Raw genomic sequence first — 26,445 nt, forward strand, 5'->3', positions numbered from 1 at the left:
TGCCCTTAGATGATGTAATCAAGTTCTCATGAGTTGAGAACCTGTACAGAAAATAGATCATGTGCATAACAAGAAAAATGAGAAACATGATTAAGTTTTCTGTTGGAAGAACAATTTTACCTGACAGAAGGAAGAAAACACTTGTATATAATGTTCTTAGTAAATTTATGAATGAGTCCTTCTAAAGTGTGATCCCCATAGCAATAGTATACACAGCTTTATAAGACCAGAATGAAAGATAAGGGATCACAAATTGTGCATGAATGTATTTCACCAGCTTTACTGATAGAGCAAGTGTACCGATTTCTCATTAGGAAAATATCAGAGAAACAAAACAAAATTAAAAGAGAAAGAACAAATAGCACATCAATAAATTTCAAACCATTTGCCTTTTAGCGCTATAGTCTGAGAATCAGATAAATGTCCCCATTCCCATTCCTCACTTCAGGGAGTCACTGAAAGACAACCAGTATTTTATCTTTTTTCATTTATCACCAGTCCCATTAAATACATTATTTAATGACCAAATAAGCAGACGTGTTTTAAGTTTTGTTGTGATAAGTGACTACGCGATATACAGGAATGCCAGGTATCATAGGGCAGGCGACAAAATGCATGCCTTCCACATTGCTCTTGGAATATTTTAATAGCTCAAATTAAAGGTCCAAGAGAAAACTTAACTTGATCTTTAGTTTCTCTTATTCAAATGCCCTTACTATAGAACCTGCCAGATTTGTACAGTGGACAAATACAGGCCAAACCTCAGTTTTGAAATTTTGGCAATTTTGAAGAAATATCTCAACATATACACATTATTTGAAATTTCTTCTCCTAGTTATTTATTTTTCCTACCTCTCAGAAATAATCTGTCCTACAAGGCATGACAGCTGACATGATAGACTGCCTGTTATGCAAAGATATATTTAGACAAATTTTGAAATACATATTTTTTAACCAGCAAGTAAAACTTGTTCCTTAGAGGCAGTGATATTATCACTGAGAAAAAACTGTGACTTCAAAAATATTATAACTGTACTCCATGTGTGCTATTTCCTGAAGAATGTAATAATATAGAGTTATATGTACATTTCTTCCTCGTGCACCAAGGCTTCATAAAAAATGTTTAATTTTTCATAACATGATAAATTAATTTTAAAGAAAATCAATATTTCATTTTTTTGAAGATATTTCCAGTCCTCCTTTAACCACTTAACACAAAAAAATGGAGAGATATAAATTATAATCACAAAAGTTGCTATAATTTTTAGGAAAATATAGCTTGGAGGCAGGTATTTAACAACACGATTCACTCATGAAAAAATCAAAACATGTACATCAAAAATGCTCCCTACTTATCATTCAAAATGTTTATATTTTTCTCCATTTTCTCTAATATTTTATCATGTATTTTTTCCAATTATAAATCTTTCTGTATCATCAATTTGTAGTTCATATTTTCACCAGAAATCTGAATAAGCTTTTGCAATCAATCATGTAAAGTCACTTTATTTACAAGTGACTAATCTGCCTGTATCTAAATTCTTACTGGAGTTGTGAAAGGGAAATCTGTACTTGTGATTAATCAAACATTGTCTTGTTACTATTGCAGTAGTTGTGCAAACAGCTGAACACATTTCCTGATGTACTTTATCCACTAATTTGAAGATACTGACAATTCGAATCACTTTTTGGCATGTGTAGCCAAATTTTGACCATGTGTCATGTATCAATCTCAAAATTAGTTAAAAAATAAACACATTTAGAAGCTAAGCTTGTAACTGAAATTTAAATTTACAGGAAAGAGTGACTTGACAATTTTCAGGTAAACCATAACAAGTAAGATTAACAGAATCGTTTATTAGGGTTATCTTCTTCAATATATATCTTTTAAGAAGGCACAATTATTAAAAATGAATTGATAATTCTAATGGTATGCATACTGCAGATATTCAATAAACGAGGCAAAGGAAATTTTACAACTAACTATATCTCCTCAGACGTACCTGCAAGACCATTAAAATGTTTAATAATAGGCAACTAAAATTTTTGTATCAGTATTGCAAATCAGAAAAAAAATCTTTTACTCTAATCATACAATAAAATTGAAACTATATTTCTTTTAGGTACACTTTGACATTTTTTTTTTGGCTATTTAAGCTATATTAATCAGATTTTCCTCTTGTGATGGTTTATGCATAGATTTACCACATCTCTCTGGACTTCTGCCAAATGCAACCAATACATCAATAGTGCCCTGAAAAAAAACGGAAAGCACCTTGACAAGGCTATAGAAAGAAAATGCCAGAGAGCAGTGGTCAAGCCGAAGAATTTCACACATGGAGCCAGGTGCAGTAGAAAACTGAAAAAGCTTATGTGATTCTCTTTCTGTGCAGCTGCCTCCGTGTTTAAAGCCCTTCTATGAACAAGATTGGTGACTGCAAATGGCTTTAGAAAGGAGAAAAGCAAGGGGGGTAGGGGAGAAAGAACAAAAAAGAAAACTATTCATAGGAGAATAAACAGAAGGCATATCTAGATAAGTAAATACAAAATAATGCTAACATCGAAAAAGAAATTGGGAATAAATACAAAGGTAGGAAGATTAAACAGGTGAAGCACTAAAGCTCAATAGTGTATATAATGTCGCATGGAGTGAGGGAGAGACTGAAGAAGAGAATTCAGAGTCTGTGTCTTTTCAGTATCATTTCTCCATGACAATCTGGTGTCCTCCCCCTAAAAACTGGCTGAGTAAGATTTGCTTATTAGTATGAACTTTTCCCATATCCTAAACCTGGAAATAGATGCGCTATGAGTAATGTGTCTTAAGTATTACAAAATGGGAAGATCATCAGTACCTGGCTTTCACAAGAAAATAAAACAGATGTACTTTTTCACCTGAAATAGGCTCATCTTTTAGGAAACCTTATCTCGCTACTTGCTGTAAAGTGTACAGTACGCAACATCAGTATGGACTGGGCAAAGTCATTAAGTCGATGCATTCCAATTCTCAGCATTTAGGGTTTTATACTTATAAAAGAAAACACTTCAAAATCACTCTTACAATAAAATTAGACATAGTAAGTCTGATTGCAATTCAGCACACAAAGGTGAGATGACTTCTTAATACAAGAGTGTCATTACAATTCGAAAACAGCGATTATTGCACTCAGTATGTTGTGGCTGCCCTAGAACTGCCAACGCAATACCAAAATAAATCGTTAATTCTGTAATACTTTTCACGTTTAAGAAGGTAAAGATAGGGCAATTTTTTTTTTTTTTTTGCCACTGCTGAAGAAAAATATGAACTGCCTTGCTTTTTTAGAAAATGTTCTCCAGAACACAATTTGGCATTTAAGTTTTCCTTTTAATGCTTTGACATCTCAAATGATTTGAGAGAAACATTACCAAAATGGCAACACTGAGTCCCTGTGAAATAAAGTAGCTACTGGGAAGGCTCATTGATAAGACTCTCTTCCCATCCATCTTCCAAATTTAGCACTTTTTGCAGATGTTTATTCGTTTCTCTTTCTTTTTGGTTAGGTTATTATAGCTCATTATGTCTGAGGGAACTAAACTAATTGAAATGTTCATTGAGACTGGAGTGCTACAGAAAAAAACAAAGAGGGAGGGTGGGGGAGTGGGAAAAGAATAAAATGCACCCAAGGAAACACGAAGCAGATACTCTGTTTTAATATTAAGCATTTTGTTTTAGAAGTTTAAAAAGGCTAACTCAAATTAGAACCCCTGAAAAAAAGGAACAGGAACGAGCAATTCTGAATGTACAGCTTTTTAAAGGTAACAATAAATCATATGCCATATATAGGCCAAAAATGAAAGGGACTTTGTACTCAAATATAAACTTCTGGCAAGTTCTGGTTTGTTGTCAGGTTCCCAGACACTAAATAGATGCTCTGTTCAGTTAGCGTGAAGGCCCGCAAGGGGCAGGGACCTCCGGGGATTCTTGGCAGTTCTCAAGTCTCATTAGGTCTGCATATTAATGACTTGCAGCAATATAAAGAGACCCTTGAGCAGCCTTTTTACTCCCCCCTCCTGACTGTGTTTCCCAAGGCTAAGGCAGCCTCAGACACAGCACACTTTAGCCAAGTGAGAGGCTTGCAGTAACCACGGCTGCCAGGCGACCGTGGGGCGGGTACTGCCCTTTGACACACTGCCTCAGCACCCTTCAGAGGTCCACCAAGTGTGCTAAGGAATGTGTGCTCTCTAGGACTGGTGTTACCTCGAAAATGAGGACTCTTCCACTCTGGGGTTACATCATTAACCAAAATGAAGCTCAAAAGCGAGGGAACAGAGTTGAGTTTGGAGATGGCCCAGTGACGGATGCTTTTATAAGTCACAAGAGTTAATTTGCCTTTCCATTTCTCTCCGTGTCACAAAGACACAAGACTCAATCAGAAAAGAAAAAGTTAAAAACAAAAAAAATCAACCAGCCTCCTTCGCCCCCTTCTTGGTTGAAATGCCAATGACGTGGAAAGAAAATCCAACCGTTATGAAATCATTTTCATTATTATAAGGCATATATTTTATTTTTCAAAGTGTTTTTCTTTAAGGATTAGGAAATAGAGTTATCAGCACCCTATAAAACTTCACGGTTAAATTCATAGAGGAAAAAGTAAACTAAAATAAGTAAGGAATGTAAAATCTATGTATCACATTGCAACCCTATCGGCAGGCATCATTAACCTCACATACGAATAAGCACGGGATTCAAATTTTGACAGGTCATGGACCGCAAGGAAAATATGAGGAAGCCTCGGATGCTTGAGAAAATACACATTATCCAATATTTACTAATGGACCGAAGCCTAAGAACCCAGCATTGGAGATCCTGCTGTCAGCCTGTTCATGACTTTTAATCACCATTCCTTCTCTCATTCAATACTCAGTGGCTTGCAAAATGCATTGCTCTCGAAAGGGAAGAAATTTGGATTCTAGTTCCCAATCATCATCCACTTATTCTCTGTGACTTTGTGCAGGTCAATCAATTTCATTCATCTTCAGTTACCTCATCCATAAACAAGTCTAATAATACCTTCATTGACTGAAGACTGAGGCCTGGACCAGGTGAGAAATCTATAGGTTTTTAAATTTCAATATAATTGCACGAAAGAACATCACATAAGGAAGAAATAAGCTCATGTTCTAACATATTTCACAGTAAGTCTCTAACTGTACCCAAAGGGGCATTTTTAGAATCCTCTTTGACTATGTAATTATCAACATAGAATGACACCATATTTCTGGTGTGGACTTACCAACATTAACCCTACAATAAAATACCTAGGACATCACTCTTTCTAGATTTACTTTGAAAACAACAACAACAACAACAAACTATAAAGGTCAGCATTGCCCTTTGAGCACACTTACCAGCTGACTGGCCGCGGTTGGTGGCATCATGATCACTATCTCCCTGTTCACTGTCTCCATGACCACTGTCCTTAGAGCTTACTATGTCGGCTTCCTGGAATGCAGAACTAGAAGTACAAAAACGTGAATATTAGAATAAAAAAAGGTGAAGAAACACAGAAAACATTCTTCTGCCACCACATGGTCACCAATGGTGCTGCAGATTCACAGGCCTCTCACAGTGGCCTTTATTTCTGCAGAAAAGCTAGTTTTCATCCCCTTACAGCCTAACTCTTTACAACTGAGCAAAGAAGTCAGCAGGAGCCTTTAAGGCACGTCACGTTTAGTCATTATTCTGTGAGGAGAGCTACGCGTATGTTTATATCATTGTCATAAAACGGAGTATATAGACCCTTGGAACAGGGAGGCTATCAGAAGTAGTGTTAAGAGTATAAATTGATAAAATATTCAAATATATTCAGTAAGTTGTATAGAGATGAAAGACACCCATATTTCTAATGTATTGTCCAGGAACCAACATAAACAGTATTTATGATCTGCCCTAGCTGGAGATGCTTTCATACATCTTATATTCTAATATTGGATAATACGTCTAATTTCTAACTTTAATAGGTAGTAAACTTGTCCATACACCAAGCTAGGGGGATAAAAAAAGAGTCCATACCTGTTAACTCGGCGAGGTCTGTCAACTAGATAGCTGAGCTCTGCTCGCTGGTGTTTAGTCTAGAAAGAAAATAAATAAATCAAGAGCATTTGAATGCTAAGGGCTTAACTAGCAGTCCTCTTCTGAGGTTAGGAATTGAGTCTAGTTTAAGTAATTGTGTACGGTTTTATGCATTTGCAAGCTGCCCTAAGGCCTCTGGTGACTGCTGGGTAAGGGGAGAGAGATATCCAGAGACACCTCAGTCTAGATTTTCAGTAAAGGGGTAAAAAAAAAAAAAAAAAAAAAATTGCAAAAATAAAAAGCCAATTTTAAACGTGTGTGTGTGTGTGTGTGTGTGTGTGTGTGTGTTTAAGGAGAGAATGCAAATGACCTCATAGCTAGGGCTCATAAACTACTGTTCCTAATAGAGTCAACCTAGGTATACTCTGCAGTCTTTCCTTCAGTGGCCTAAAAAAGTGTTTGGGTGCATACTGGTTGACACAAGAAAAAACAGCACGCTCAATAAGCAAAAAGTTTGGATATTTTATGGAATTATTTTGTTGTTTATTTTCAAAATGTGCTTAAGATACAAATGAGCTGTACAAATATTCATGAAAGTCAATTAATAATCTCTAAGACTCAAATAAATAAAATAACCTGCCGAGAAAGGAATTCATCATCCACACTCCCCCCCACCCCCATACCTTTCCCCCTCCAAAACGCCCTGTGCATTCTCCTCCCCACCGTCCACCATCCACCATCCACACACCTCTTCTGGCCCCAACTCTCTTGTACACAAATCAACTGTGTTCTCCCCCTCCCTCCCTCCCTCCTTCCAACTTTGCCACTTCCCCATCTTTTAAAAAGAGATCAGAATTGACAAGCCAAATTCTTTGAGGAAGAAAGCCAACAGCAGCGATTTACCCAGAACAGTGGCAAAAGGTGAGGATCAGCTAAAAGGTATATATTATATATATATATATATATTTAAGGTCACAATTGTTTAAGCCTTCCGTTAGTTAGTTTACGCTTACAGGGGTCTGTGCCAAAGCAACTTCATTCAAATTCACACTGTGTGGGCGTTGGGCTTCCAGGGCGGCTGTAAATGCTGTCCAGAGCAGAACGGAAGCCTTTTCTGCAACCCGAGGTCGGAGGACAAGGATCTGATAACTTATTCACTAAAACATGCATTCGAGTTTAGACAGCTGTGCAAAGTCAAACAATCTACAGCTTACTTTTACACGCGACTCAAAGCATCGATAAACAAAGCAAACAAAATTAACTTTATTAGTGCCTGGGACAAACGCAAAGAGCGGGAAGACCTTTGCCAGGGCCCGAAAGTCCCTCCATCCGCATTTCCCTCGCTGCCCACCCCCCCCCCCCGCCCCCCGCGCACTTTTCCCTCCACTTTCAGATTTTTTTTTTTTTTTTTTTTTTTGAGAAGGGGTTAGGACTTTAAAGGAAGGATGCCAGAGGGAAGAGGGAAGGTCCAAGGTGGCAAAGCACCAAGGGAGGGAGGGAGGGAGGAGGGGGAAGGGGAGGGAATGAAAGTCAATGTGGAGGGAGGGGTGGAGCGCAGGAGATCAGGGACGACACGAAGTTTAGGTTACAGACGAAGGGGTGGGGGACAGCCTCCCCCCCGCCCCCTGGCCCCCTCCCCCCCCCCCCCCCCCGCACAGAGATACAAATAAGTGAATATCCTAAGTATAAATACACAGTGCACCAGAGATACAAGGGCCGGGCTAGAGGAGGCTTTCGGATGGAGGAGATGAGAGATGGTGGTCCTTTCGCTTCAGCCTTACCTCGTTGGACAAAATGCTTCCGTTGGAGATGATGTCGGGCTGCTGGTCTGTGTAGCCGGTGACGATGGCCCCACAGGGGTTGTGCTCAGTGTCCGCACTCCGCGAAGGGCTGCAGGGCTTCAGGAACATCAGGTCGGTCTTGGCGGACTCGGGGGTCAAGCAGACCTGGTAGCAGTAGTTCTGGGTGTGGTGGTGGGAGCCGAAGCCCCCGGCCTCCTCCACGGGCACCTGCGCCGGGTTGCTGGGGACGTTGGAGCTCTGCACCAGCATGATGTCCGACTTGCTGAGTTTCTTCTTGCGCGCCCGGGCCTGGCGGCCGCAGCAGGCGGAGCCCCCGCCGCCGCAGCAGCAGCAGCAGAGGCAGCAGTCGCTGGCCAGGCACGTGTAGATGTTGAGCTTCTTCTCCTTCTGGCAACGCACGGCGAGCACGATCATGGCCAGCAGGAACACGAAGGACACGGAGCCCAGCGCGATGATGAGGATGAGGGTGAGGTCCAGCGAGGCGTCCGCGCCGCCGGAGCGGCTGGGGCGCTGGTGCTCCCCGGGGCCCCCGCCGCCGCCCCCGCCCCCGCCGGGGGGCTCCACGGCGCCGTCCACCAGCTGCACCACGAGCGTGGCCGTGGACGACAGGGGCGGCTGCCCGTGGTCGCGCACCTCGATCACCAGCTCGTAAGGCCGCTGGGGGTCGCGCTTGGCCGGCACCCGGCGCGCGGTGCGGAGCTCCCCGGTGCGCCAGTCCATGCGGAACAGGTTCATCTCGTTGCCCCGCACGATGCTGTAGGTGAGCCGGGCGTTCTCGCCGTCGTCCGCGTCCACCGCGGCCACGCGGGTCAGCAGGTAGCCGGGCTCCGCCGACCGCGGCAGCGCCTCGCGCGCGGGGGTCCCGTTGCGCCCGGGCAGGGGCGCCACGATGGCAGGTGCATTGTCGTTCTGGTCCACGATGAGGATGTTGACCGTGGCGTTCCCGGCCAGGGCCTGGGGGCTGCCCGCGTCCCGCGCCTCCACCTGGAAGCTGAAGTCCTTGAGCTGCTCGTAGTCGAAGGAGCGCAGGGCGTACAGGTAGCCGTTCTCGGAGTTGATGGACACGTAGGTGAAGACGCTCATGCCCTGGATCTGGCACTCGAGGATGGAGTAGGCGAGCTGGGCGTTGGCGCCCTCGTCGCGGTCCGTGGCGCTCACGGCGTAGATGTAGGCGCCGGGCACGTTGTTCTCGGTCACATACACGTCGTAGACCGGCTGGCTGAACCGCGGGGCGTTGTCGTTCACGTCCGACACCTGCACCTGGATGGACTTGCTGGTGGAGAGCGCCGGCTCGCCCCGGTCCCGCGCCACCACCGTCAGGGTGTAGGAGTCCCCGGCCTCGCGGTCCAGCGGGGCCTCGGTCACGATCGTGTAGTAGTTCTTGAAGGAGGACTTGAGGCGGAACGGCACGTCCCCCAGCAGCTCGCACTGCACCTGCCCGTTCTCCTCCGAGTCGCGGTCGGTCACGCTGAACAGGGCCACCACCGTGCCGGGCGCCGCGCCCTCGCTCACCGCCTCCTTCACGGTGCTGAAGCTGATCTCGGGCGCGTTGTCGTTGGCATCCAGGACCCGCACCAGCACCTTGCAGTGCGCGGGCACGGCGTTGGGGCCCAGGTCCTTGGCCTGCACGTACACCTGGTACACCGGGCTCTCCTCGTAGTCGAGCTCGCCGCTCACCTCCAGCCGCCCGGTGCGCGGGGACAGTCCGAAGAGCTCCCGCGCCCGGGGCGAGATGTGGCTGCTGAAGGAATACACCACCTCGCCGTTCTGTCCCTCGTCTGGGTCCGTGGCGTTGAGCTGGATCACGAGCGTGCCGGGTGGCGAGTTCTCGGGCAGGGACACAGTGTAGACGGGTTGGTCGAAGGCGGGCACGTTGTCGTTGGAGTCCAGCACTCGGATGGTGAGTAGGGCAGTGCCGGTGCGCTGCTGTTGGGGGGGCAGGCCCCCTCCCCCCCCTCCTCCTTCTCCTCCTCCTCCCCCTCCTCCTCCTCCTCCTCCTCCTCCCCCGTCCACCGCGGTCAGCACGTAGCGGTGCACCGCTTGCTGCTCGCGGTCCAGCGGCTTCTCCAGCACCAGCTCCGCGAACCGGTTGCCATCCCCCTGGGTCTGCACGTCCAGCGAGAAGTAGCTGTTGGGGGTGATCTCGTAGTCGCGCAAGGAGTTGGTGCCCACGTCCGGGTCGAACGCGCTCTCCAGGGGGAAGCGGGTGCCCGGCGTGGCGCTCTCCGAGATCTCCACCGTCAGGTCCGGCTCCGGGAAGGAGGGGGGGTTGTCGTTGATGTCCAGCACTTCGATCTCCACCCGGAACAGCTCGAGGGGGTTCTCCAGGAAGACCTCCAGGTGCAGGACGCAGGAGGGGCTCTGCTTGCAGATCTGCTCGCGGTCAATCTTCTCGTTCACGTACAGCACCCCGGTCTCCAGGTTGAGGTCCAAGTAAGGGGTCCGCGAGTTGGGCACCGTTTGAAACCTGCGAGCTGAAAGTTTTGTAATGTCCAGGCCCAGATCTTCAGCGATATTCCCCACGAAAGTGCCATGTTCCTGCTCCTCCTGCACTGTGTAGTGAAGCTGGGAAAAGACTCCTTCCACCATCCAGAGCAAGGCAAAGAATAATAGCACAATCATCTCCAAAGGGAAAGGAAGCAGCTTCCCGCAGCCAGTCAGCCACCCAATCACCTCCCCCACCACCACGGAAAAAAAAAAAAAATCTTAAAAAAAAAAAAACAAAAAACAAATAAAAGTGCCCTATGTGTGTGTGTGTATGGGGAGGGGGGTGTTCCTGTGGCTTTTCTGTCCTTAAAAATCTTATTCCTTTTGCTTCATTTTAGGGCTTCCCCCAATTCAGCCTCATTTTTCAATCTTAGCGCAGGAAGGGTGACAGGCGTCCCCTTTCCTCATCTGTTATCTTCCCACTGACCAATTAATAAAATAATAATACAATAGTCAGCGTCCTTTATTCCGACAGTCTTGGCGCAACGCGGCGCTGGCAAATCCCAAGGAGGAAATTTCGATATTTCAAGACTGTCCTCGGTTTGTCTTCTTGCTGATGGGAGGAGAAGAAGGAGGAGGAGGAAAAGGAGGAGGAGGAGGAGGAGAAGGAGGAGGAGGAGGAGGAGGAGGAGGTGGAGGAGGAGGAGGAGGAGGAGGAAGATGAAGAGGAAGAGGAGAAGGAAGAGGAGATGCAGCCGGCACCGCTGAACATGCCTCAATGTCAACGGCTGGCAAATGCAAAAGGGCTTAAAAACAGCGAGAGAATTTTGTGCCGGAAAAACACAGAACGGCTCTGCAGCATAAAACTTTCATTCTCTTCATTTCTCCGGATGCATGTTCTTCTTGGCATTTTTCTCCTCTTTTCGCTCTATTGGTACGTTTTGGCTTTCAGAGTTTTGCCCCTCTCTGCGCTCCTCTCCAGCATCCTTTGCCTCTCTCTAAGAGTGATGGGCAGTTTCTTTCCTGCTGTTTTCTTCCCAAGCCTCCTTCTCTCTAACCTGTCTCCTCCTCTCTCTCTCTCTCTCTCTCTCTCTCTTCCTTCCAGTCCTTTCCCTCCTCCTGCTTCAGCCCCAGAGCCTGTGATCTCGGCTGGCAGTTTCTGAGCTCCGAGCGCTCCGCTTTTCTGTTTTTGCGCAGCGCCCTCGATCTGCCAACCAATCGCTGAGGAGCACCACCCACCGGGCCGCCGCCAATTGGCCAGCCCGGCTGTCAGGCAGGCGCGTCACTCGGCAGCCGGGAGGGGGCGGGACGCAACCCGGGCCGGGGCGGGAGGCCGGGGTGAGTGTGAGTGTGAGAGCGAGAACAGCCCGGCAGGTCCCGAGGCGCGGGCTGGGGACTGTGCCGCGGAAAGTTCCCAGTCCCCAGCCGCAGGTAAACGCAGAGGGAATAGACAGAGGCTCCCCCGTTTGCATCAGCAAATGCGAAAACATAATAGCAACAGCAGCGGCATCCTCTCTCCGGAGCGGGGTTTCCAATGACGCTAACATTCTTTTTCCTTTAAGGTATTTTCCTTTACTACCGATCGTGGAAATAAATCACCGGGAAGGGGGAAAGTTGCAGAGAGGCCACTAACTGACTGCAAGGGGTTACCTGATTAAGGGACTCTGGCAGCGATGGGTTGGACATCTTTCTCTCTCTCTCTCTCTCTCTTTTTTTCTTTTTTAAGGGATATAAGGTGGATCGTGTAAAACTAAGCGTGAGGGTGAAGCGGTGGGAGCGTGGGGCGGAGGTGGGTCCTGAGAAGCCGAGGGGTTCACGCCAGATGTGGGCCGGCAGCTGCGATGGAGGTGCGGACGCGTTGGACCTGCTCAGTGTCTGTGCACACACGCTCTTACCAAATAGATCAATTCCCGGGGGGGTGGGGGGGCGGGGGGCTAGTTGGAGCTGCGAGCGCCCCGATCAATGACCGGCTCGCAGGCAGCCGAGCATCGCTGGGCGCTGCAAGGCGCCCCGGATGTCCCTGCGCCTCGCCCGGCCGAGTGCCGCGCTGCAAGGCGCTCTCAGGCTATTTTCTGCTTTTTTTTTTTTTTTTTTTTGACATTTGGAGATCCCTCTCCCCGCCCCCCCCTACAAAACCCGGGCGCTCTCAGGTTATTATCTGCCTCCGCCCCCCCCCCGACATTTGGAGATCCCTCTCCCCGCCCCTCCTCCCCTACAAAACCGGGAGGGCTATTTTCTGCTTTTTTTCCTTTTTTTCCTTTTTTTTTTTTCTGACATTTGGAGATCCCTCTCTCCACCCCACCCCACCCCCACCCCGAGTAAACCGGGGCGCCCGTGGGTCGTTGCCCAGTTTGAGGCAAGACCGCTGGAGGAGAGCGGCTGCACGGCTGAGAACTCGGGCAGGGGTGAGCGTGAGTGGGCGGGCAGGGGCCGCGCACACGCGGGGCGCCGGTCTGTGCCGCTGCGGCTCTCGGCGAAGGCGCTTGCACACCTAAGGGTGCCCGCATCCATCCTCCTGGGCCCGGCGCACAGGTCTGTGCCAGCCCCCACGGAGCCCCGCAGCGCGCGCGCGCGCACACACACACACACACACACACACACACACGCTGATCTCGAAGGATGCGCTTGGCCAGCTCTCGGGGCCCACTGCCTGCCTCCCCGACGCGGGGGCAGATGCATCCCGTTCTCCTGAAGTTAAAATACAGCGCGAACTCTATAATGTTAGAGACGGAGATGACTGTCAATTATCCAAGAAAAAAAAACATTTTTAAAACATATATATATTATTTTTTAATACTCATTAATGGGCTGCTGGGGGTTGTTTGTTTATCCCCTAAAGCTGCCCCCCCCCTTGTTCAGTGTTCATCTTATACCACAGTACAGAACGGTCCCCTGCGGCTTCCCGCTAATGGATGACCCGAGAGTGACACCGCCACAACCTGCGAGAAAAGGAGAGCCCCTTCCCCGCCCCGAGGTACGTCGGCCTGTCTCCGCGGCGGGGGCGTCAGGAGAGCGCGTGTCCACGCGCGGGACTGCAGAGCGGGGCAGGGCTCCGTGCGCCCCGCGAGCGCGCGTCCAGGGCCCGGGCGCCCCCCCCCCCCCGCCCCAGGCTCCTTCATGGACACGGGGCCCGCCTTGGAGCGGTCAGAGGGAGAGATGCCTGCAAAAATGGCTAATCCTTTCTCAGCTGCAGCAAATTGCCCAACAGAAAACCGCTGCAGTTGCAATGATTTCAGCCTCGCGTCTGCTGCCGAGAAGGGGGCGGCAGTTTACAAAAAGGACCTGTGGATCAATGCAAAGGAGATCATAGTGTATCTGAATATTAATAACGGCAGGCATTGCATCCGTACTTCTCCCTCTCTCCACCCCCCCCCCCTTTTTTTTCTCAGATCTGCGGGATTGAAATGAAAAAATCTTGAGCTCTTCCAGCTGACTCATCAGAATCCTGGAGCAATTTTTTTTTTTTAACGACGGTAATGTTCTAATGTTGTTGTTCTTTTCCCCCTTTATACGTTTGGAAACACTTGTGTGTGCGCGCGTGTGCACGCGTGTTTGCGTGTGAGAGACGCGTGGGCTGAATGACAATGCAGATCCGGAACCGGGGGAGGGGGTTGGTGTGGTCGGAATGCACGTGAAGTTTGAGCCGACTTGGGGCGGTTCGCTGGGAGCCGTGGAGCTTCCAGAGGTTGGGGACGAGGGCGTGGAGAGATGGCCAGATTGGCCTGTAAATAATCACTACATCCACTGTAACACTGGAGCTGCTGCCTTTTTTTTTTTTTTTTTTTTTTTGGTCCAGTCGTGCTGGAGCCGGGGACGCTCTCTGCAAATGCAAACGTGGGTTGCAGGCGTCTCCTAGCGGCGGCAGCGGCAAAGGGCAAGGCGGAGAAGGCTCCAGCTTTCCTTCAGCTGGGTTCGCCTGTTGGGGGCTCTGCAGCCTTTCCAGGGTGGCCCAGGCCTGTGTCCGCGCCGCCCACGCCGGCCGGGGGGCCCCCGGGGTCTCGCGTCCCTGGCTTCTGGCCCCTGCGGCTGCCCGGGACCCTCGGGGTGAGACCAGGTCTTCTGACCGGGGAGCAGCCCCGAGCCCCGAGCCCCGAGCCCGGCCCCCCTCCCCTAGCGAGCTGCAGCCAGGGTAGCGAGAGCATTCGGTTCAGGGCAGTCACAGCCGCCTCTGCCACCTTACCCTGGCACCTTTAAACAGCCCCACCCTGTCACCCACAAAAGCCTTAAAAACAAAACAAAACAAAACAAAAAAAAACGCCTCTTAATTCCTTTTCCTTTTGCATTCCCTTCGGTGGACCCTGGAATTTAGTGAGGCCAGGTTTGCATAAACAAGAGCCTTGGTAGCTGGGTTCATGACCTCTTTGAAATCCAGAGTTATCCTGTGATACTGCATCCCACCCTGCACCCCCAGTTCCTGGACCGGGAAGGGAGCCCCAGTACCTAGAGAACACAATCCTACTCCCCGTCCAGGGGAGCAACCATTTGGGCCAAATTGCATCCTAAATCAGAAGGGGAAAGCAGTCCTTGCTAATTCAAGGGGTGTACCCAAATCAGTTTTCATAAAAGTCCTGGTTGGTGTATGAGATTGATAATGCACAGGCGCGTGTTTCATTGGTTTCTAAGTTACAGCAAAAAATTGGGGTGGGGGGCGCTAAGGATCCCACAAATGCATTTTTTATATACGTGGTTCCAAACTTTGAAACTAGGTACCAGGGTTGCTTTCTTCCCTAACCCTTTTCTGGAAAAGGCGGGAGGGAAACAAGTTTGTTAACCAGCCGTTTGGATAAATGAGTGTTTGCAGTGATTTAACTTGACTTGAAAGCAATTTGTTTCTAAATCCTCTTATTATTGCAGTGTGCCCAGAGCTTTGAGATTTTTTTTTTTTTTTTTTAAGAAATGGAAGAAAAAAAATTTAAATTGTCAATAAGAAGTCTTTCAAACACCAGACTCGGCCAGGATTGAGCTAGATGGTTCCTGACGTTTGTCATTTCCAGTGCAGAGAGCAAACTCAGAGGACCCGGACTGTACTGCATCTCTTATGGGTGTCCATGAAATCGGTTTATTCGTAGTAGTGTAACCTAACCTAAGAGGTGGGAAGGCAGGGCTTTGGAGACAATGGCACAGACACACTGTGTTAGTTTTTGTTCCTCTACTTTATTTAGAGAGAGAATGTTGACTACAGTTTCTAGAAAAGATTTATAGCATGTGCTATACATTTTTAGTTGTATATATACTAACATTTGTAGTTAAAGGGAACTCTTTAGAGACTGTGCTCTGAACTCAACAGAGAGCAAACTAATCCATGTTTTGGGAACTGGGAACACTGGATATTCCATTAAAGCATTACCTGATATTCCAAGTAGAAATGTTCTTCTCCATTTTGTTTAACCTAGTTAATATTGGTGCGGCTTCACATTTCAGTGTCTTTCAGTTATCAGACGGGGCCAGCATTTTGTTAAACTCTAAACAGTGAATTAAAAGCACTGATGAGCTGAAGCAGCCCTCTAATGCAAAATGACAAATTGCACTTAAGCAATACATGAAGAAGAAAATGATTTATGGATTTTTACAATGGTCTGAGCAAATGAAAGCAACATGAATTATACATCCTAATGCTCACGATATCATTTTCTAATAATACTGTTTCAGTTCAGATGCTACACTCTCATCCTTTCTATAAGAGATATTGATCAATAGAGGTCCAGGAATATTCTTAAATTAGGCAATGGTGTCTGATATGGGTTCCAAATATATATATATTTCCTGAGTATGGGGAGAGTGAACATTGAACATACTAACATTCTAGGCAGCTCCTTCACATATTGTGTCTTTGAGTGATAAACAGACCTTTGGAAACTTCTGTTTCCTTCCACACCTTCTTTCAGAATGCAAATAAGTAGATCTAATTTAGAATGACAATCTTTATTTTATCATGACCTCTTTCTCTGAAAATAAAAAAAAATATATGTGATTTCATCTTAACTTTTCCCTTCATTGCTTTTGATATTGAAAAATCTGATTTCTCCAAAATATCTCTTACCTTCTTCATATTTGTCTATCCTATTTTTCCAGAACATTGTTTAATTCTTTAGTGTGTTAAAGACACCCCTGAGTTAGTAAAAAGGTCATATACCTTAGTTTTGTTTTGGCCTTAGTAGACAGAATAGATCTTATGACTGTCTTAAATTACAGGGAAAAAAAATCAGTCAGATAAAATTTTATGGGGTGGTTGTTTTTTGACTCTGGAAAAAAAAAAAGTGTAGTTACTTCTGTGTGATGATGAGTGACTACTCCTAGCACTTTTATTTAACCATTTGTAGCTTATATAAGTATTTTAGGGTGTGGGTAGAATTTTAAGTGAAGGCAGTGTCTTTGCTGTATTACATACTCAACCACAGGAAACTCCTAATTCCAAAGCCCCTAATTCTGGGGCTTCCAGAGCTATATTATCAGGCTTGATCTTAATTATCTAGGTTTATTAAAAAAAAAAAAAAGCAAAAGAAAAAAAAATTGAATCACAGGTTCTGCTTTTGACAGCATTAATAATCACTCTTACTGAAAGTTTACTGAAATCAATGATGTGATTAGGATTGTAAATAAGAACTACAAGACATCACATTTAAAAGGCAAGCTGCTTTGCTAACATGAGTGATATGCGGGTTTTACTGATGGGGCCCAAAGGTAGAAATGAAGGTTTGAACATTAAGATCGATTTAGAACAATTTCAAAAATTAATTGCAAGCCCTGATTAAATTTATATAAGTAAGAAGAAAGGTGTCTAGAAGTCTGTGTTTTTTCCTCCCCAGTGTATTTGCTTCTTATCTGACAATGATACAGTCAGCATAATGCTAGTGTTTGGCAAGTATAAATTGTTTTCTTAAGGGGAAGCCCCTTGAGTTTATAAATACAAAATGAGATTATCCAAATTGTGATTAGGGTTACAAGCCATAGCATTATTTTCTGAAGAGTTCAGAAATGTTATTGGAGACAGACACCATGCAAAGAATATCAAATGTAACTTGAGAATTGCACTAGTAATTAGTAATTGGAATTACAATAGTAAACAGTAAATAGATACTTCAATAAAAGAATTATCTATTTCAGTTTGACTGCCTGCTTAGTTGGTATAATTCTTTGTGTTAGAAACTTGATTTCCACGATGTCTTATTTAAATGGGTCTAGCAGTGCTATACTGTAAAATGGCTATATTTTATTAGACTTCTTGTTTTGTTTGTTTTGTTTTAGAGGAAACTGATTATTGACTTTTAAACATCCAGTGTATTCCAAGCATTCTTACATAAGTTATCAAATCTCTCTCCAGGTCTCTAGGTATTATCATTTCAACATGATAAGGTAAAGATACTAAGGATGTTCAGAATTTAAGTAACTCACAAAACTAATACAAAATTCATATGCAGGCCTTTTGATGCTCATGTGGAGGCTTACTTTCCTACATCATGATATTTTTCTAGTTTGAGTTAGATTTACTTAAGAGGTAAAACAAACAAACAAACAAAAAGAGCTGATTTAGAGGTGGGGTTCATCCAGATTTTGTACAGACAAGAGTACTGGTTTTCTATTCTAGGCAAAATGGCTAAAATATTGAGTTGAGCCATGGAGAGATTCATAAATTAATTTAAGGAGGAGTTTTTTAAATTTTGTGTGTGTGTGTGTACGTGTGTGTGGATTGTCAGGGAACCCAAGCTTGATTATGTTTTCTTACTAGACTGAATGGTTTATAGCAGTCATCTCTTTCTCATGTAGAAGCGCCTGACATGGGAATTGTAGGTTTTAATGACTGAAAATGGAAATTGATACAACAAACGTGTCCAAAAGGAAGCTGTCTCTGCTTTATCCAGTCCTGAAAAGTACAATGTTGATCAATGGTCCCAGAAGTATTGCCTTAGTTTATCAGAGTTTGTTAAAAGCTGGAAAAAACCCCAAGCAGTGTATCAACTTGATACAATTCAAATATTAGTTCTTATTTTGTGTATATTTCTGAACTGGTCTTTGATTTAAAAGGAAAACTGTTATACTCACGTGAAATTTCAGCTCTCACTTTATACTCATTTCTTCAGTGTTGCTTAGAAAAGATTGTTTTAACTTGAAATTTCGAAGTTGAACAAATTTATTTGACAATTTTGTGCCAGCAGAAAATGGAAGTAATCAACTTTAAAACAATTTTAATACAGAAAGAAATAATCAAAGAAAGATGATTATGGAAACTTAATTACCCACTGTAAGTAAAATATGTATTATTATGGTGATAATAAGTATTGACGGAGGAGAATATCATGTTTCTTTTAGAAGAAACTAACTGTATCCAGCCACTCAGAGTATGTGTGATGTAAGCCCTATAGGATAGGCTCTATGTCTTACTCATCTCTAACAGCACCCAACTGTGGCAAGCAATGATACATCAGTAAATTATGAAGAACATAAGCTTAAGAATTAAGCCAAATTGGGCTCAAATCCCTGCTTCTCAAAATATATGAACTTGGACACATTACTTAACTCCTTTGAAACTGTCAATGTGTCAAACATGCTGAACATCTGTTAAAGTATGATGATATATATTGACCTTGTTGAGTCATTGTGAGGCTTAACTAAAATACTCTCTGTAAAATTCTTGGCTCATGGTAGACTCTCAAAAAATGTTAAATATTATTATAGCGAGATGTTTTGAATGAGGTGTCTTTAAATAAGACACTTATTAAGAATAATTGGCATTGATTCCTAGTGGCTTTATTTCCCTTATGGAACACAAACTAAAATATTTACTTTGAGGTGCAAAAACAATTCCACGTGGTTTCTGTTTTATAGGAAATTATAATATAAACTTGAAGATTGGATGCAAATAATAAAGAAGAAGATTAAACTAACAAAATTTTAATTAGGCACCAAAACATAAAAATCAATAATGACCTTTATTCCTAACTGTGTTTTATTTTAAAATTTATTTTCTTCCAGATAAGTTTAAATTTTCTGTAAGTTTTTAATTTATATGATAATACTGATATGTAGTTAGATTTTTTTTTAAGATTGTATTTATTTATTCATGAGAGATACAGAGAGAGAGAGAGAGAGAGAGAGGGTCGGTGACACAGGCAGAAAGAGAAGCAGGCTCGATGTAGGGAGCCCGACATGAGACTCGATCCAGGGTCTTCAGGATCAGGCCCCGGGCCGAAGGCAGTGCCAAACCACTGAGCCACCTGGGCTGCCCTGTAGATAGATTTTTTAAATTGTTTTGACAAGAACATGGCTCTGCCATTGTAAAAATTTGTTTTTCATCTATATTTATCAAAATTTTAGGATTAAAGTATTCTTATTTGATAGATTCACTTATTTTTTCCAGTTTCTTTGTGTAAAGCCTTAATACTAATTACTCTGTTCATCCTGATAAGTACTAAATTCTCAAAATTAAAAACAAACCAGTGAAAATCAGTTACTTAAAATAGAATGAGTTTATTGGAATGACCAATTCTGAGTCTCAAGCCTCAATTGTATTTAACTCTCTTCAGCATCCTGTCCTTGCAATTTTTCTGCCTAATATTGCTGTTATTAGTATTTTCTTCAGCAGCTTCTTACAATTTTAGAAACAAAAACATGCATGGGTGCTGGTGTGATAGGAGCAGAGTCATAGGGATACTGAAAGAATAAAAAAGATACATAAATCATGGATTTATATATTTTTAAGGATTCATACTCAATTTGATAAAGAATATACATTAAAAGTTTTGATAACTTCTTAATCAGTATTAAAAAACTGTTAAAACATATAATGACTGTGACTTCCAGGTACATAAGGAACAGACTAGAACAAAACCAATTAGTTAAGCAGAGATTTCCAGAAAAGGGCAGTTTTTGTTATGATTTTATTTATTTTTGAGAGAGAGAGAGAGAGAGAGAGAGAGGGAGAGGAAGAGAGAGTATATACACATGAGTGGGACGAGGGGGAGGGGGCGGAGGGAGAGGGAGAGAGCAAATCTCAAGCACGTTCTGTGCTGAGCGGGATCCTAACCCGGGGCTGGATTTCATAACCTTGAGATCATGACCTGAGCTGAAATCAAAAGTCAGTTACTCTGAGCCACTCAAGCGCCCTTTTGTTATGATTTTAGAACTATCCGAAGCAGGTTAGAGGGATTTGCACAGTGAAGAAGTGAGGCAGTGACAGCAAAAAGCTTTTCTATAGAAAGCATAAAAACAGCAAAGTAATCTTTTCAATTATGGGGCAATATCCCTACTCTGGACTCCGTCCCTTAAGTCTATCTACACTGTCAGAAGGCCTTCATTTTGTTGCATTGGATTTTTTCCTCCCCATCACCACCTGCAAGAACTTGGCCAAATTTAAGGTTAGCAGGCAAGGGTGCATTCAGCATCATACCTGAGTAATGCTTTTGGTATGATTTGGGCTAAGAGCCAATATTCAGCCTCAGAATTATGATAAAATGTGATATTATTGGTTGTTCATTAGCACATGTATTTGAGGACCTTGGCTGTTGCTAATCTAATGATGAAGTGCTGATTGCTGATTTTCTTAAAGAATTTTTTTAACCTTTCCTACTCAGACTACCTAAGTATCTAATTTAACAAGAACGTATTTTCATTCAGCTGGACAGATAAGAGAGAGAAGTACTGCTTAAGCCCAAGGAACTTAACAAACATTCAGCTGGATGGTCACATCTTTGATGGATTTGTTGGCTGCATAACCAGTACTTCATAAAGTTGTGCTGACTAAATAACTGAATGATTGACCTTTTAAGTTTCTACTATTATTTATCTCGAAAGATATTTCTATGATATTTTACTCAATTCCACAATCTATGTTTTTAATAATCTGTATTTGAGAAAGGTCTTTTCAAGTTGGTTATTGCAAAGAAATTAAGATGGAAAGTTCATTGTATAAATACTCAGAACTAATAAAATTCATTTCTTCTCTCTCCAACTACTACTCAAAAGTGATAAATTATTATGATTTTTTCTAATTTTCACCCTATTTCATATGTATATGTTGACTATATATACAAATATGAATAAACACATTATGTATATATACAAATATGAATAAATCCTATATATAACTATATATATAGTTCCTTTTGACTATATATATTGCCATTATATGTATTGCATATATATATTTATATATATAATATTTTATATATATATATATATAAAATAATAATATTTTATTTATATATATATTCCCCAGCTTCCTTATTCCATAACTGCAAGACCCATATTTTGGTTTAGATGTTATGGAGTTTGGAAATAATTCTCTAATTGGTCTGACAACTATTTTACATATACAAGATTGAGAGGAGTCCTGTGAGGTTTTTCACAGACTAATAAAGTCAGGATTAGTTGACCAGAAAGAAAGGGTTTCAGTATAAAGTTAAAGTACACATGTTAGGGGGGGAAAGGCATAGTAGTTAAAACTATGTTTTTGGTATAAGAAAATAAAAAAGAATCAATGGGATAGGATAGATGACACATCATCAGGTGATATGTAGATGTTTGCTTGGTTTAAAATGGAGAAATTTCATGTCTGTTGTGAAAAGAAAGGTTTGGTTTTTCATCTTTCATGATATATGAAAATGGATTCCTCACTGGATTTGAGCATTAATTAAAAAATATAAAACCATGGGACAATTAGATTCATGGTAGTATCTATCAACTGAACAAAGAGGTAAACTCGAATGACCAGAAATTGAGTTTATTCAGGAATAGCAAAAGAATTGCAAGTCAGAAAGCAAAATGCACCAAGGTGTTGCTGAGTCTGAGGGCCTGGGGAGGGACTTAGGGACAAGGAGAGACAGCAGGGAGTCCAGCCAGCATCCAAGCAGTAAGTTTATTGGCTTGAGGGGAGGGAGAGACTCTTGGAGGATGTTCATTGGGCCGAGATAAGTTTTCTTTCGTAAATGGGACATTTATGGGAAATCAAGTCTCCCAGGTTTCCCTAAGAGCGCCTGCATGAGATTTTGCATTTTGGAAACTCTGTTTCCGTTTTAGATTGAAATCCTTCCACATGAGGCATGCTTACATCACTCCAGACACGTTTCTTGCAACAGGGCCGAATGTTGTGCTCTTCAGCTCTACTTCTCAAAGCAAGAAAAAGAACTTCTCAAACAAATCTGTGAGAAACAGCAGAAATTGTGCTCTTCCCACAACGTGAGGCCCTCAAATAGAGAACAGTGGTCTTCACCTGGGAAGCATCCTGGGAGCACCTGGGAACTCAATGGTGGCAACAGATGGAGATTCTGGAAGGGGAAATCGAGGTTTGAAACTTTTGGACCTCTCTTGACTGCAACGTGAGTTCCTTTTGACACTGATGTGGGAGGAAGGGAATTTAGATTGCTAGCCTCTCAACCTATCCCTCATTACCAGAATTAGAAAAATTTCCCAATTTTTGGTGCTGAGATTCCCAGAAACTCTTAAAAGGTTTCTTTCAGTGAGAGAGTCCTAAAATAACAGCCTGTTTTTCAGATTCCAAGTGGAGAGTATTTCTAACATGCATAGGTAGCTTTGACAATGTCCTCTGTGAAAAACTAAGTTAATGGTTGTTTTTATGGTTATTTCTTATTGAAATTTATATTAAAATTTGTCTAAAAGGTTTTTGTTTTTTCACTCAGTTATGCTTTAGTATATCGCTTTTTATTTAACTTTTTGTGGAATTAAATATATGATATTCATCTCTGAAAGTTAAAAAAAGGAGGTAAATATCACCCTAGAGCACATGATTTATTTATTTTAAAATTTTTATTGATCTTTGTCATGATTCTTTTTAATAGCACACCTGAATTAATCTTGGCTGGGAAAATTCATTTACAATTTTAAAATAAATGCCCCATTAAAAAAGTGCTTTTTTTTTTTTTTCCCCTCACCCTTAAAGTTAGTAGTTTGGATTTAGCTGCATTTCTCATAACTTATGTAACATTTTTATGTTTAAAATAAGGACATGCATGAGAGCATGAGGTCTGATTTATAGATTGGAGACTATAACGAGAACTCCTCTATTTCTGCGCTCTGAAATTTTACATATGAAGAAGAATTTTAGATGTAAAGACAGAAATGTTATCGATTCTATAGTTTATTTTAACTTTAATAATTAGGAATAAAGTAGATTTAAAAAATGAAGGTCATGGCATTTAAGAACATCTTTTTGGATATGATGCTGTTCTCTTAAATTGCTGATGGTCACAGAATCCCTGCTGTATTTGTATTGTGTTCAGCAATATTTGCAAATTTTCTTTTTTTTTTTTTTTTTTATCTGAGAAGAAGGTGTTATATATCAGTGAATTATAGGTGGCAGTATACACAGCTAAATTTCATGTTTTATTACAGGTAGATAGAAGATATCTCAGTTGGTTAACAGTTTCGTATTTAAGCTTATTGTAATTCTAACTCCCATTTTAAACTCCCCCCCTCCTTCTTGTTATTAACATGAGAAAATCAGATAAACTTCCTCAAATAAGAGTGTGTGCTTGGGAAGTATTTTAAATCTCAGGTTTATTCTGAAAGATACAGAGTTTTTTTTCTTTTTTTGTAAGGTTATTAAAGATCCATTAGAAACAGTATAATATACACTGGCCAGTTGATTTAATATTAGCATCAGAATTTTAAAACCAAAATTTCTTAGAATTACATATCAAAGCAGTGATAAGAGAACTTTTTATTCTGCTTCTCCATCTTCTGTTTTAAAAATTACAAGTAAATGTGCTTTGCCTGCTAATTGGAAAAATTCAATACTTTTTCGATTTACTATCTTGAGGTGTAATATCAATCTTTATGAATAAGTACAAAATTGCTATTCCTTATGCCTCATATCCACTCTGAAAGCATTATACTCATGAGTATGATGATAAAATTATACATGATATAAAGAAACAGAAAAACTTTAAGTGGATGATCGATACCCATACTGTGGCATCTTATGGAGAATAAGAACATTCCTCATTAGAGCGGTCCATTGACGCCATTCTTTCCAGAAGTTTTCACAAAGAGCATCCAACGGTTTTATGAAGGTTACTCAGATACATATGGGGTTGGAAGATGGACGGAGTGGAGGTGAGAACCAAAGAGGCAAGCAGGTCAAACTCCGGTACCCTGCAATTTTTCTGTTGTTTTGTTTGACATACTGAGCTTTGTAAGATGATCTCTTTACCTTTTAAACTAAAACCATTTTATCTAATCCAAAATCCTTACGTATAGAGGAGAAAATTGAGAATAGAGTAGATTCAGACACTTGCTGAGGATCAAGTCAATAATGAGCAGTGTAGGGCTGACATTACCAAATGCTACTATACTGCTGAGTAAGTGGTATTTACTTTGTATATGTTTTCTCCCTTGCGGGTTTTTTTTTTTTTTTTTTTTTTAATGCTTGTTTGCTTGCTTGCTTTGTTCCTTGACCCACCATAATTTGTTATAATTTGTTCATTCATTTTAATGTAGTCAGTTGCTTTGCAATTTTTGGCCTATAGTTTGGCTTATAGTTTTCAAATAGATTTGCTTGCTTGCAAATGCTCACATTAATGCTGGGCAATTGTTTTAGGATCATTTGATTCTCTTGAGCTGATATTTAAGCCTTATTAATTCTAATATGAAATAAGTAGACTTAGAGAAATTCAGAGAGAAACTGTTTCTTCAGACTTTTTTTCTTTTTCAAGGTCAAAAAGATAGGTTCTCAGAACTTGAGTGTTTCTTAAGTACTTCCCAACAGGTTTTATTGTTTTTTGATATGGTTCTCTAGCATTTGGAAGTCTAAATACCCTTAAGTATTTGGAGTTTAAAATTGGCATAGACCTGTAGAAACTAAGAAGACATTAACTAAATATACTGAGCTAAGTTCATTTGAAAAACAAATTGAAACCATGCAAATGTTAGGAGACCAACCCAAATCTGCTCCTGTTTGTGTTGGAGAAATGCAATGGACCCCAGGATTTAGCCTCCCTGTTTTTGAAAAATTTTCTCCTTCAGATAGCTTTTGAATCAAATAGCATGTTAAAGATGAATATCTTTTCACCTGAAAGAAGTATTATGCTTGGACCTACCATAGTCCCATAGAATATGTCTTTCTAAGAATTTTTTTATTATTATATAATATATATTATTATATATATCAAGGTCTCAGTCTTTTTCACTACTGATGCCTAGGTTTAATAAAAAAATAAATAACATCTTCAAGATGTTGATGGATATTGCAGGATGAGTACAGTTGACTTATTTTGTATGTATGTTTGGCTAGGGCCTAGAAAAAATCATTTATTTAGGTTGTGCTTGCAGGGACAATCATAATTTAGATTTCAAGTTTATGAACTCAAGTTTATTACATGTAGGCTCCCCCAGAAGTTAATAACTTGCAATGCTCAATGTAACTTCAATTTGAAATAAAAAATGGCAAGAAATTTTGGTTGATTAATTCACTTATTCATTCAAGAAATGCATACTCAACACCTGTCATGTGCCAAGGTGTTTGGGATATATTAGTGAATAAAATAGACAAATTCTTGCCTTCAAATTCATGTGTGTGTGTACAGACAGCAGCAAATGAATGTATTAAATAAACAAATCATCTCCTATGTCAGAAAAGTGCTATGGAGAATAAGAAAAGTTGAGCAGGTTAAGAGGACCTTTTAATTTAAAATTAAGTACCTCTGAAATCTGTGAGGGTTATAGAACTCAGAGATGAAAGAGAATGGGTTATTAGTAAGTGACTATGGTTGTTTTGCATTGGGAAGAGAAAACAAACGCAACTTTAGCTGTTCTTTTTTAAGATTTCCTTCAGGAGTTGCTTTAAAGTAGATTTCTCATTAGCCATTAAATTGAATGTTTTCCCACTAGGCAATTTGCCCCAAACACTAAATTAGTGGGAGAACCACTAAAATAACTTTGTCATTCTAATGGCAAGAAGGCTTTTAAAGAAAAGGTGTAAAGGGATGTCTGGATATAGAGTAGGTTTCCCTTTTTTTTTTTTTTTTCCTTGGCAGAAACATAAGGTAGTATTTAAGAATGTGTCAGTGGAAGTAAAACTGTGGTTTAAGATGTTGAGTCCCCAGAAGGAGACCTTGAAAGAATTTCTTGGTTACATTAACAAAACCCTCCTGTTTCATGAGGAATGGCTAAACGATAATAAAAATAAATTAAAAGCAAAAAAAAAAAAAAAAAGAA

General features: G+C 41.9%; 1 protein-coding gene and 1 long non-coding RNA gene across 5 annotated transcripts in view; one reads left to right on the top strand and one right to left on the bottom strand.

Annotated features, from left to right (window-relative positions):
• Nucleotides 1-11,443, bottom strand: part of PCDH10 (protocadherin 10) — a 61,037-nt gene extending 49,594 nt beyond the window's left edge. For all 3 annotated transcript variants that reach the window (XM_072788382.1, XM_072788384.1, XM_072788383.1), the window contains exons 1-3: nucleotides 7,831-11,443; nucleotides 6,050-6,108; nucleotides 5,386-5,492 (exon numbers count right to left, since the gene is read on the bottom strand). In XM_072788382.1, coding sequence (XP_072644483.1) covers nucleotides 5,386-5,492; nucleotides 6,050-6,108; nucleotides 7,831-10,473 — 2,809 coding nt within the window. In that variant the 5' untranslated portion in view covers nucleotides 10,474-11,443. The remainder of the gene's footprint in view (nucleotides 1-5,385; nucleotides 5,493-6,049; nucleotides 6,109-7,830) is intronic.
• A 164-nt stretch (nucleotides 11,444-11,607) lies between these two features.
• The window catches only part of LOC140612042 (uncharacterized), a 68,612-nt gene continuing 53,774 nt past the window's right edge, over nucleotides 11,608-26,445 (top strand). The window contains exons 1-3 of one of the 2 annotated variants that reach the window (XR_012013365.1): nucleotides 11,608-11,840; nucleotides 13,157-13,252; nucleotides 22,350-22,589. This is a non-coding gene — a long non-coding RNA (uncharacterized lncRNA). Of the gene's footprint in view, nucleotides 11,841-13,156; nucleotides 13,253-13,667; nucleotides 14,028-22,349; nucleotides 22,590-26,445 lie in introns of those variants that run through there. The other variant, XR_012013364.1, reaches the window with a different exon arrangement.

The sequence above is a fragment of the Canis lupus genome, chromosome 20 (genome assembly GCF_048164855.1).
Source record: "Canis lupus baileyi chromosome 20, mCanLup2.hap1, whole genome shotgun sequence".
Taxonomy (NCBI): Eukaryota; Metazoa; Chordata; class Mammalia; order Carnivora; family Canidae; genus Canis; species Canis lupus.